Genomic DNA, 13,186 nt, shown 5'->3' on the forward strand with positions numbered 1-13,186 from the left:
ACATTATTTATTCTCTAAATTATATGCTGAGGTCGTTTATTTTTGCGCAACGCACTGTGCATTCCTGCGCGTAATCTTTTGCGCAATCTTCATTCCATTACACGTTTTCTCCGATATTTTACGTAACAAAATTGTATAAGTAAAAACAAAAGCAAGTATTAATCGTATTTTTCATTCATCATGTTATCAAAACCACATAAAACCTGGCATTTGAAGTGGTTATTAAAATGTTTACTGCAGTGGTACATTTTTCTTATATTTGCATATAAATTATTTTACATAAAAAGTAATGAGTACAAAAACATTAATTACAAAATGTTGACATCAAAAATACAAAAACAATATGCTAATGAGGAAAGTGAGGTTCAGGTTTCTTTTCAATGCAGCAGTCTCTCTTCCCTCATCAGTCATCCTATTGGAGCCATCCAGCAGGTTTGCAGGCAGTGAAACCGGAATGACAATAACCCAGAAGCACCATTCAACAGGTCTGAATGACTGGTTTCACATCTCACAATCATATTACTAAATGGTTCCTAAATAGCTTATGACCAGGACTGCGAAGGGCAGGACATTGGACATTTAACACTAAACACGTTTTAAATGTTGTTAAAACAATAGTTTAAAAAGTTTCATGTATCGTATAACATAACGTTTCACATAAAGAAATGTAAGTCCTTCTTTGGTTTCCTAAAAAAGCAGTTTAATTCATTCATTGGCTTGCTATCGCTGTGTCCCTGGTTCTGATTGGAGGAGATTTCACCTTTGACCCGAAGTGTCACTTCCTGGATTGTGACTGATATAGGTTTGGGACAAGGGGGGGAAAGCCATACCAATGTGACTCCGGTCTCAATGGCTACAGTAGAAAACAGAGTAGTCTGCAGCCTCCATCATCACCCCTCCTAGACTTTCCAGGCCAGGTGTGTGAAGGTATGTTTAGGTAGATGTCCCTCCCCTCTATAGACCCCCAGGTTCCTCGTTCCTCTGGAAGGGCTGAGTGTTCCTGGGTGGAGTATCACCATCCAGCTGGGTGAAAACAAGAGATGGGAGGAGCACTGTAAATCACTACCAGTTCACACCCTTAGGTTGCACCCCACACTTCCATAGTATTATGTGATGTCTTAATGGTAATCGGCCCAACAGTATGAAATGATCTGTGGTATTTTGGTCAGAATAATTATTGTATCTATAGTATAAAACACATGAAAGCACGTACCCGGCTGGTTTGACTGGGTCTTGTGGTGTAGGTGGAGCTCTGGTTGGGGTGGTGATCGGGATTGCTGTGATTGTGTCTGTCACAGTTACGACTGTGGTTCCCATGGCTACTGTTGCCACTGTTTTGGCCGATGCTGAGGCTGATGATAGCGTCACAGTTAGAGGACGGGCTGTGGGAGGGGCATAAAGGTTGTAGGGTTGTGCGTTCCAGGCTAGCCACCATCTGACGAGACTCATCTAGCAGCCTTTGTAGATTATTGGTGGAGGAACGCTGGTCCTCCTGGGGGAATGGACAAAATATAAAATGTTTAAACTTTTAGACTGAATCCTGGCCAATTACTTTAATTTATCTCTACATTAGGAATTAATTATGAAGATCAGGAGTTTTTCCTCTCAGGCTATGTGGTCCACTCACATCGTCTAAAGCTGCAAAAAGGCCTCCCAGGTTGCCGTTGACAACACCTCGTTCATTGGCGGTTGTTGGAGAGGCGGAGTCATTTGCAAGACCGAGGCTCCTCCTACTCCGCGAGGAAGGGGAGGGGCTATCCAGGTACACACAGGTGAGATCACCTTGACTGGGAAAGCAGTCAATCAATCAAATAATCAATCAATCCTACTATTCCTGAGACAAATTTGGGGTCAATATAAAAGAGTGTACTATTCTTTCTCTGTATATTCTGTCCCTACCAGGTGTTACGAGGGCTGATGTCCACCAGCAATATGGAGGAGTCCTCTGCCTCTGGTCCTCCATTAAACACAGCTAGGAGCTCCATCCCTGCATCTGTCCCTGTCTCAGAGCTGCCTGCTTCAGACAGGATAGGTTCACTCTGTTCCTGGCCTTCGGATATACATCTACACCCACAGCTGGGTCCTGTCTGTCCGTCAACCATACTACCAAAGCCATAGCTCTGCCCTGCCTGTACTTCAGGCAAACTACCACAGCCACAACTAGCTGTCTTATAGGAGCTAGGTCCTGTCTGTCCCTCAACCATACTGCTACACCGACATTCAGGGGACTCAGTCCTCTCCACCAGGGAGCCGGCATTCGTACCGATTCCATCCTCACACAATGACTCCCTGCATTCTTTTCCTGATGTTCCCTGGTGGCTGTAGTTCGAGACTCCGTCGCTAGCTTTAACAGAAGTGTGACCCACATTCCCGCTGTTATTCTCGCTGAAATTCCCACTTACTCCACTCTGACTCCTGGTCCCCCTGCCTTCTTTTCTTCTGTCGCTAATGCTAACTTGATCGACAGTGCGGTTTAACGAACCCTCATTCCCACTAACTCCACTCTGACTCTGTATCCCTCTGCCTTCTCTCCTTGCTGATTTATTTTGGCTGCGGTAGCTAGCGATGCGGTCGCTCAGCGACAGTGTGGTGGTTCCCGGGGCTAGGCTACTACGGGTTACCATGGTTTCCTTGCTAGCTCTCCTTCGTGTTTCCTGGCTGCTGTAGTTTGAGTCATGTTTGCGGAGTTCTGTGAGTTGTTGTTGCTCTTGTTGCCTAAGATACGTGCCTTGGTTTCCTGAAACAGTGGACAGGTAGTCGCTGAAGTTGACGCTAGCTTGGCCTGGCGATCGAGTTCGACTAAGCGTTCCTGTGGCGGCGGCTATGCTTGGTGTCTCCATGGTTTCTCTACTCTCTCTACCTGTCATTGTTTCCTGGTGACTTGACTCTCGGTTGGTGTAGGAACTGGGAGTACGGGGGTTTGATATGTTCTGGTTCTCTCTCTTCGTCGATGAAAAACAGTCACTAACGCTGCTAGCTTGGACCATTGCGTGACTCAGCAACTCTCTGGGGACAGCAGCAATGAGGTCCCGGGTTGCTACTGCACCGTCAGTGAGGTCAGAGGTCAAATCTGAAACACTACTTTCATCCTCCTGTTGGGGTGCCTGTCTCTCTCCTGTGACAAGGAGGGGGAAGGGGGGTTCTGGACAGTTTGGGTGGTGGTCTATACTTCTGCTTAAAGTCTGTCTGTAGACTGACCCTGTTGCTCGTCTCTCTGTCTCTCCTACTCTCTCTGTTCCCTGACTGGTAAGAGACACAATTTCAGCACCTCCTCTAAGGCCAAATAAACAACAGCAAAATATCTGAGACTGTGCACAACATCAACTGAGTAGAATAAATATACACATGCACAAACACCCAGCTCACCTCCCATGTGGCCCCTGTCCCTCAGCCTGTTTCAGGGCCTCCCGGGTGCTCTCCAGGTTCAACTGAAGCAGCTGCAGGTCATTCTGCTGGTTCTCACACACCTGGAACACACACAATTAGGATTGTGGACACTTCATGCATATCAGGTCAGGGTAAATGATACTTTCATCGATTGACCCAGTGTAAATTACTATTAATTTACACCAATATCTTATATTTACATCAATATTTAATCTTAGTCTGGGTAACTTTGGGCCAAATACAGCTCCTTAGCCTCTTCAGGTTAACTGTGTCAGGGCTGAGTCAGGGCCCAGGTATGTGACACACCACCAATACAGACAGCGCCTAACAGCCGAGGTGGAGAACATTCCTGAAGTTCCACAGGTATGCTGTAGAACCTGACCGACAGCCCAGCCCAATGCGCTGTGGGTAAAAAGTGTGGAGGTAGAGATAAGGTAAGAGGTGACACACCTGGCGTAGACAGTGCAGCTCCGACTCTGTGCGCTCCTGCTTGGAACGAGCCAATCCCAGCAGCTCATCCTTCCAGCTCTCCCCCTCACCTGGGAGACAGGAACCATGTCAAAAGCAGTCACAACAGCTTCTTATCAATAGTTCGGGAGAAATGTGATATATTTTCTTGGTAAGCGATCTAAAATAATGCACGATGAGACGAGAGAAGCTGGGGTGGTTCAATCAGCCAGTCTATCTATCTTAATACAGTCAATAAAAATAACATTGATTAGGAAGAGGAACTAGATGTTCCTGTTTAGGGAAACAATGACCTGGAACTATAGCACTACAGGCATCCTCCCTACTGTTCCAGAGGAGGCCCTGTCATTACACTGGGAAACATTGCCTCTATGGGTTGGTACCAGAAAAGACAGGGGTTTGGGCGGCTGGGGTTTAAGTTGCTGTAAATCACACCGTGACAAACATATTTGTGAAAAATGTTCACTCAAAAGTCCTATATAAATAAACTTGGTTGAATGTGAGGTACCCGAGAGAGCCAGCTCCCTGCGCAGCAGCTGTCCTTCCTGCTTCAGACGGATGATGTCCTCTCTCTGGGCACTGCCCTCTGTTACCTGCTGCTGTAACTCCTCTACAACCACAACACAGGGAGAGGGAAAAAGAGAGGGGGGGGGTTGAGAGAGAGAGGGAGAAGGAAAGTAAGATCATTTAAGAGTGCACAGGTATATGACAGCTAGCTTTTTCAGTCTTACTGAAAACTACAAAACTATTGTAGTGTACTGCATCTCTGAGCCATGTACTCTGGAACCTGTACCTTTGAGCCGTGTGTTCTCGTGCCGGACCTCTCTGTATCGCCGTTTGTGCTCCTCGACCTCCCTGAGCACCCTGGCCTCCCGTGAGTGACTCTCCTTCAGCGACCCCTCCATCTCCCGCAGGCGCCCAGACAGATCTACGATGTGATTGGTTGCCTCCGTCACATCCTTGTCCTGGTGGGAGAAGAAGAGGTTAAATATACAGTGGGTATCATAAGTATTCACCCCACTTGGATTTTTTCACATTTTGTTGTGTTACAAAGTGGAATTGAAATTGATTTAATTTTCATTTTTTTGTCAACAATCTACACAACATACTCTGTAATGTCAAAGTAGAAGAGAATTTCTTTACAAATGTTAGAATTTATGAAAAATAAAACACTAATATATCTTGATTACATAAGTCAATACATGTTAGAATCACCTTTGGTAGTGATTACAGCTGTGAGCCTTTCTGTTTAAGTGAAACATTTGCCCATTACTCTTTTCAAAATTCTTCAAGCTCTGTCAAATTGGTTGTTGATCATCGCTAGACAACCATTTTCAGGTCTTGCCATAGATTTTTAAGTTATGGGTATGCTTGTAATCGTTAAGAACTGGGGAGTTTTCAGGATAAAAAAAAACAGAATGGCGCTAAGCACAGGTAAAATCCTAGAGGAAAACCTGGTTCAGTTTGCTTTCCACCAGACACTGGGAAATTAATTCATCTTTCACCAGGACAATAACCTAAAACACAAGGTGAAAACTACACTGAAGTTATTACCAAGAATACAGTGAGTGTTCCTGAGTGGTCCAGATACAGTTTTGACTTAAATCTGCTTGAAAATATATGGCAAGAACTGAAAATGGTTGTCAAACAATGATCAACATCCAATTTGACAGAGCTTGAAGAATTTTGAAGAGAATAATGGGCAAAGGTTGCACAATCCAGATGTGAAAAGCTCTTATAGACTTACCCAGAAAGACTCACAGCTGTAATCGCTGCCAAAGGTGATTCTGACATGTATTGACTAAGGGGGTTGAATATAAAGATTGAATATTTATGTTACATTTTTTACATTTTTTATACAAATGTTAGAATTTTTCTTCTACTTTGCCAGAGTTTTTTGTGTAGATCATTGATACAAAAATGTTAATCCCACTTTGTAACACAACAAAATGTGTAAAAAGTCAAGGGCTGTGAATACCTTCTGAAGGCACTGTGTATTTGTAATTTTCTTTTCACTCTGTCATTTGGGTCATTATTGTGGAGTAACTACAATGTTGTTGATCCATCATCAATTTTCTCCCTTCACAGCCATTGAACTCTGTAGCTGTTTTAAAGTCACCAATGCCTTAACTTTTTACCTAACTACCAATCACTGCCCTTCTTCATGAGGCTTTTGAAAAGCTTTCTGGTCTTTGTAGTTGAATCAGTGCTTGAAATTCAATACTTGACTAAGACACCTTACAGATGTGTGTATGCGGGACAGATGAATGGGTAGTCATTCATAAATCATATCATCCCCTATTATTTCACACAAAGTGAGTCTATGTAACTTATTATGCAATTTGTTAAGCCAAATTTTCCTCCTGAACTAATTTAGTCTTGCCTAAACAAAACGAGTAAATCATTTGGCAAACATGATATTTTAGTTATTCAATTTGTATTCATTTGTTAACCTTTCTAGAATTTTCTTTTCACTTTGACATTATGGAGTATTTTGTTTAGATCGATGACAAAAAATCATACCATAAATCCACTTCAATCTCACTTTGTCACGCATCAAAATGTGAAAAGAAATCCAAGGGGGGGTGAACACTTATGATAACCACTGTACAATTTACAGTCTGCATGTCTATAATCTCGGCAGGGGCGTCACTTTCACCAAAAGTTCATTCTGAAATTGCATTTTTGTCCCCCCCAGTTTTATCATTGGAATGTGATACCAAACGAAGGAATGGTGTGCTTTAGGACCAATGTGGACACCTCCGAGTGGTCAGGTAGGCTGTTTGGAGTGTTTATCTTACTGGATTAAAAAAAAAATAATGTAGGTACCTCCCTTCTAAAACCAAAGTTACGCCCCTGAATCTCGGCACCCAGAACCAAATCAGATAAGCTGTCGTGAGAGACTAGCATGTCTGTAACTGCATGGCCTTACTACTCTATTACAGGGTAATCAGAGTTAGAGACAAAGGTTTAAGAAAGCAAGCCTACCTTGAGTCTGAGCATGGTGCTGAGCTCCTCCCCTCTGACTTGCAGAGAGCCCAGCTGGGCTGACAAAGACATCACTGTGGAGTTCAGACTTTGGTTCTTCTCCTGGTGGCGGGTGGGGGGAACAACAAAACAACACAACACCAGAAACCCTTTATTTTACAGTCCTGTTTAAGAACACAACACCGGAAACATGGACTGTAAATAACCACATCAGTACAACACCAAATTGGCTGTGTGTGTGTGTGTGCTTGTACCTTCAGGTCGTGACAGTGTTGGCTGGTGTACTGCTGCTTCTTCTCTAGCTCAAGCAGCTGTTGCTGGGTAGAGTTGAGCTCCCTGTGGCCTTCCTTCTCCCGGGCCTCCACGACATGAACCCTCTTAGTTACAGCTCTGATCACCTCATTACGTTTCTGAAGCTCATCTAAGACAAGCAAACACACATTATGACACACAGATTGATACATATACAAGCAAAAACACACACACACAGCATGCATGCATGCATACGCATAAACACCAGAGACCTTATCAATGCTATTCCCAGACCTGTCGTATTCAAAGCAAACATCATAAAATAATACAGAGGATGCAATTCACCATTTAAGTATGAATGTAACTACCCATCTTTGAGGTTATTTTTGGAATGTACACACACAGATGATGAATGGAATATTTTGTGTTCATTTGGGATTGAGGCCTGTGTCCCCTCTCTCACCCTCCAGGCGAGCACACCTCTGCTCCAAGGTCAGGACTCTCTGGCGGTCTTGTTCCCAGGCAGTGAGTTGCTTGTGGTGGGCAGCAGCCATGGTGTTGAGCTCCTGGTCCCGGTCTTTCAGTTCACAAATCAGCAGCTGCAGCTCCCGCCTCTGCCTTTGGATGGTGGCACTCTCCATCTCACCAAGAGGCTATTATAACACACACACAGACAGACACATACCCAAATGTAAATACAGGAGTGAGTAGGTATGCACAAACACCCCTCCACAAACATGTAGAGTACCAGTACTACTGACCTGCTACCTATAATGGTAGCCTTGCTAGCTCATAGTAATAGTTTCACATTTTATCAACCAGTCGTTAGCTACCATGGGCAATTACACCTTAATATCATTAACATTCTATTCTGCATTCTGTGATTCTATCAAGGATACAATGATGTAACAAAGGAGAACATAAGCAGTGTGTTCCATAATGTTTGAAAAATGAGCCATTTGGCTTTATGTGTTGTGTAAAAAGCAGCACCTCCCACCATTCTGTCCTGTAGGAGGGGTAGAGACAGGGAGGGGGGTTGGGTGTAGAGGCTTCCTGTGGGACTGAGGCTTGGGGGACTTCTGGCTGATTGGCTGGCCATCTTCTGTCCCTCACTCTGAGCTGAGGTGGACACTAGGGAAGGCTCCTTGATAGAAGCTCCCACATTCTTCTGCAAAAACGGAGCCATTGCCATTCATGTCAGAATTTCTCATTTTACTAGACTAGTAGCCTAACCAAGGCAACAAGACAAAATAAAAACGTATAAAATTCGTTTTAGGGATGAATTATAGCAGGTCCAATAACAGTGATTTGCTCACTATTACCTTTTTCACCGGTGTGCTGTGCCAGGGATCACATGGAGTGACTGAAAACACAAATACACGTTTTTGTTTAAAATGCAGTTACTGCCAGCTTTCTCAGACATAGCCGACTCAATTAAACTCCACGATTTACAATAGAGTTGAGCGGCGACAAGTGTGAGCAGACGGGAGACATTGTCCTATGTAACTGCATGCTATTCTGTGGGTACTGAAATCAGTAGTTTTTCATAAAAACCTAATTGTATGTGATGTCGTAACTCCAGTCCGCCCACACTAGTCGCCGCTCAACTCCATCGTAAATCGTGGAGTTGAATCGGCTATCTCGACAACTGTGTGATGAGACACACACACACCAAAATAGCCGTGTGATGAGTGTCCAGATCCTCCATTTGGATTGAATGTTCTTCTACTGCCTTGGTCCATCTCCACTCAGTCATGGCGGTTTTTGTAACTTGTACTGTTACAGTTCTGATTAACTTTGACGCAAGCTAGCTACGCTAACGTTCAACAGATTTAGATGGGCATCTCATGATCATTGTCTGCTATTAAATCATGGAACCATTTACATAAATACATTGACAACAAAATGCAGAGCATAATCAAATAAAATGGATTACTCCACAATTTTCTAACATTATGTTAATTTGGAAATTGAAATATCCAGCTAGCCTAGCATTAAATTCCTGTTGAACGTTTGCACATTTTCAAATCACTTGTTGTGATGGCCGCGGAGGAGTGGATGTCAAGGCACACACGTGAATGCCTAGCGTATAACGTCAAAATAAAATCATATTAGAAGTTCTATATAAGATATATTTTACGCTATTTTCCAATAAATCGGAATCTTGTTATAAAATGTAATTTATCGATATATTGTTGACAAATGGTTCATTTGTATATAAAAAAATAATACAGGCAACTAAGTGAACACCTGTTATTTCTTTGCCGAGCGTGCGTTCCAATAGGCATTGACAGGACCCCTAGCTAAATCAGGCAGTAGGTGTGCTCAAGCTGTTATAACTGAGCATTAATCTGTTTCAACTTTACTTAATAATGCTTGTTTTGTTGATCAGTCAACAATATTAAGGTTGTTTTCGAGGGGTATGTATGATGATGATGATGATGTTGTCTTTCCATTGATTGATTTGGAGGTGATGCTAATGTGCCATCTAACGTTAGTTGCGCCGTTAGTTAGCATATATAGCTAACTAGCTGTGAATGAAGTCTCAGCCAAGGAACCAGTTGTCAAAAATATTATCTAGCTAGCTGGCTGGCCAGCTGTTGAATTTAGCTAGCTCGTCCATTGCCATATTACCACAACTTTTGCTTATCTAGCTTGGATAGATCCCAATTGTATCTGGTAAAGGCACCACCATAGGCAGCATGCAAGTTAGTAAGCTAATGGTAGCTGGCTAATTATGTCTGACAGCCTGATTTTGAGTTTTAACAGCAGCTGTAAGGAAAGCTGTCATACAATTCTACCTCTTTGTGAATGAATAACAATCATCTTATTTGTTGTCAAGCTATATATTGCTCCCCCGCATGTTAACTAGGTAAGGCCAAGGTATGACGTGCCAAATATCCCTGCTTAGGACTTCACGTTTCCCAATAATTTACTAAAGGAAACCAACGTTGCTCCTTATAGTCCAAGGACCTTACATGTTCTGTTTAGAGGTGAATTGGCTCTGGCAGCCAAAACAGACAAATACTCTATTCAAACGTGACTCGATTCTCAATTGCGGTACGGTTGTAGAAACATATAGCCCTCTAGCTTTGGAACACAACATCGGGAGTCTGTATTGGTTGGACTCGCTGAGTGGTGAATCTTTTTGGAGGCTGGCGTCGGAGAATAAAAAAAACGTACCACAATAAAGCTAGCATCACCATAACGTTTCCAGTCAACAAGGGCATATGTATAATCTCTATTTACCATATGTGAAATGTTTTCCTCGCTATCAAATAAACGTCTGAATCCAACCTTTTGTCCGAACAGCATCAAATTAAATGTTATTGGTCGCATACACATATTTAGCAGATATTATTGCTGGTGTAGCGAAATGCTTGTGTTCCTAGCTCGAGCAGTGCAGTAATATCTAACAATACACAGATCTAAAGTAAACTAATGGAATTAAGAAATATTTATATATTAGGACAAGCAATGTCGGAGTCTGGAGTGTGTGTGTATGCATGCTTGCGTGTGTGTGTGTTATGGGATGTGTAAACAGTCTATCCACATACTGTCCATGACTGTAGTGTCTGTAGAATATGTAGGACAGAATAGTGTGTATAGATGGCATTGACTAGAATACACTATATACATATGAAATTAATAAAACGGTATGCAAACATTATTAAATTCACCAGTGTCTATGTGCATAGGCCAGCAGCTTCTAAGGTGTAGGGTTGAGTAACCGGGTGGCAGTCGGTTAGTGACAGTGATTTAAGGGCAGGGTACTGGGTGATGGCTGTCTGATGGCCTTGGTCCCAGATTTGATGCACCTGTACTGACATTAGACACAGCATTTTAGTCGATACTTCCTACCACAAAATCTACCACTGTCTACACAGCAGGTGGTGCGGTTCTGACAGAAGCTGGATTCAGACGTTTATTTGATATTGAGGGTCACATTTCACTTTACGTCTAACATATGTTTTCTGTAAATAAGCGCTCTAAAAAAAATTGCGAAAACAGTTCTCGCAGATATGTTCCATATGTTTCTAAAACCAGCTGAAGATTTTAGTTTTTTAAGCTAATTTCCAGAAATTTTGCCATTGGGCTGAGGGGGAATTTGCAGTTTTAAAGCCAATTTCCTACAATTCTTCACATTTTGCCATGGCTTCTTGCCATGTTCTTATGCTGAGTGACTCAAACATGACAAAATCAATGGGGGCTGCCATGACATTTATGGAATTTTAGATTGACTGTCTAGTTTATTATGGTGATTGTTAGTTCTCAAAGATGATCTTATTAAAAAATGTATCTCCATGATCTTTTCTACGTAATTTATATCTTGTTTTAGTTATTTAAATATTGCGAAAATTGTCATCCTATTGTTTGGCGTAGCAGCTGATAAATTAATATAGGGGAAACACTGTGCGACAGGTAGTTAGCGTCTATGAATGGGTTAGACCTCACGTATCTTAGCTGAAGAAGGGGTTGTTGACTCATTTGGGGCGCAAGGGTAGCTTAGTGGTTAGTGTTGGGCCATTAACCGAAAGGTTGCAAGATCGAATCCCTGAGCTGACAAGGTAAAAAGCTGTCGTTCTGCCCCTGAACAAGGCCGTTAACCCACCGTTCCTAGGCTGTCATTGAAAATAAGAATTTGTTCTTAACTGACTTGCCTAGTTAAATAAAGGTAAAATTAAATAAAAATGTATTGAGTGCAAAGTAACTACAATAGCAGCAGGAGTAGCATCATCAGTCAAATATATTGCAGCAGTTTTCATGGTGAGTTAGGTGTTATGCATTGATTAAAGTGGCAGTCCATGTTCACTGTGACGTGGCAGGCCATGACAAGGATCTGTTTTTAGTGCTTTGACAATGTGAGTTTACTGTCCTCAGACCAATCCATTGTCCAGGATCCAAGTTGTCTGGTGAAAGGCTGATTCTCACTTTTTGTTCAATTTGAAGGTATACTTTATCCAATGAACCTTTTCCCCCCTCTGTGTTCAGATAATCTGTAATGGCTACTACTGAGAATGCAGAGACGTGTTCACCAGAAAACAAAGGAGGCCATCATGGGAGTGCTGCCTCAGACACAAAGTGCCCAAAGAAAGTCCAGTATTGTGGCGGTAAGGACTACTGGGCATTTTCTGAAATGGCACCCTATTCTAGTGATCTATACATGCTCATGGCCAATTCCTAAAACATTGATTTGCGGTATCACATGATTGTCAAGGTCTAACACCTCTGTTGTTGGTTTTCCAGTGTGCTCCTTGCCAACAGAGTACTGTGAGTACATGCCTGAGCCATCCAAATGCAGGCAGTGGCTGGAGAAGAACTTCCCAGATGTGTTTGCCAGGATGAGTGTAGGTGAGTTTCATCAGTCTCTCGTTCTTTCTTTCTCTCTCTGTTTCCTATCAGGAAGATGGGCAATAATACTCTGGAGGTGGGCAATAATGAATGATGTCTTATTAAAAACACTTTTTTTTCTTATGCCTTACTGGTCCGGTAGGAAATGCTTCCAAGCAGGACACTGGCGGTGTAGAGGTGCCCCTTGTTGGAGAGGAGGATGAAAAGAAGAAGCAGAAGAGAGGTCTAAGTTCCTCTTCATTTTGATTTCTTGAATGCATCCTTCCTCAAATCCTAAACCAGTGTTTCCCAGCACGACCTTCAGCACGACCTTCAGGGACCCCCCAGCCTTTACACATTTGCTTCAATGGCACCGGAGGGGATGGCTGCCGTTTTACGGGCTCCTAACCAACTGTGCTAATTTGGGTGTTTTTCGCATTGTTTAACTTATTTTGTACATGATGTTGCTGCTACTGTGTCTTGTGACCAAAAAGAGCTTCTGGATATCAGAATCCCGATTACTCAATTTGAACTGGACAAATAATTTTTCTTTAATGAGTCTGACTACTACTACTACTTTGAGACCAGGCACAAATCCCCGTAATTCGCGTGAAGAAAAAACAGAAATGCAGGGAGCTGAGATTGGGGTGCCTTGTGAGAATTTGTCGGCGAGTGGGTGACCCACCTCTACCATTTGTTCTATTATCCAACGTGAAATTACTGGAGAATAAACAGGATGATCTTTGTTCGAGACTATCCG

At 42.7% G+C, this 13,186-nt stretch overlaps 2 protein-coding genes across 7 annotated transcripts in view; one reads left to right on the forward strand and one right to left on the reverse strand.

Annotated features, from left to right (window-relative positions):
• Nucleotides 1-216: 216 nt before the first annotated feature.
• Nucleotides 217-9,143, reverse strand: ccdc62 (coiled-coil domain containing 62). 2 transcript variants are annotated; one of them, XM_035776513.2, is made up of 13 exons: nt 8,768-9,143; nt 8,418-8,458; nt 8,093-8,263; nt 7,559-7,748; nt 7,098-7,264; nt 6,844-6,945; nt 4,649-4,820; nt 4,364-4,465; nt 3,838-3,926; nt 3,367-3,467; nt 1,628-1,754; nt 1,214-1,492; nt 217-1,023 (listed from the first exon to the last, which is right to left on the reverse strand). In XM_035776513.2, the coding sequence occupies exons 1-13, from the start codon at nt 8,835-8,837 to the stop codon at nt 955-957; spliced, it is 1,680 nt and encodes a 559-aa protein (XP_035632406.1). In that variant the 5' UTR covers nt 8,838-9,143; the 3' UTR covers nt 217-954. The 2 variants fall into 2 exon arrangements, with proteins under 2 accessions (XP_035632406.1, XP_035632405.1); XM_035776512.2 differs by having other exon boundaries at nt 1,628-1,787; nt 8,768-9,142.
• A 225-nt stretch (nt 9,144-9,368) lies between these two features.
• LOC118387794 (density-regulated protein-like) overlaps nt 9,369-13,186 on the forward strand; it is a 28,065-nt gene continuing 24,247 nt past the window's right edge. For 3 of the 5 annotated variants that reach the window (XM_052514695.1, XM_052514694.1, XM_052514693.1), the window contains exons 1-4: nt 9,369-9,515; nt 12,088-12,206; nt 12,343-12,446; nt 12,580-12,670. In XM_052514695.1, the coding sequence (XP_052370655.1) occupies nt 12,098-12,206; nt 12,343-12,446; nt 12,580-12,670 (304 nt within the window). In that variant the 5' untranslated portion in view covers nt 9,369-9,515; nt 12,088-12,097. Of the gene's footprint in view, nt 9,516-12,087; nt 12,207-12,342; nt 12,448-12,579; nt 12,671-13,186 lie in introns of all 5 variants that reach the window. The other 2 variants (XM_052514697.1, XM_052514696.1) reach the window with 2 other exon arrangements.

This window comes from Oncorhynchus keta, unplaced genomic scaffold (genome assembly GCF_023373465.1).
Source record: "Oncorhynchus keta strain PuntledgeMale-10-30-2019 unplaced genomic scaffold, Oket_V2 Un_scaffold_1952_pilon_pilon, whole genome shotgun sequence".
NCBI lineage: Eukaryota > Metazoa > Chordata > Actinopteri > Salmoniformes > Salmonidae > Oncorhynchus > Oncorhynchus keta.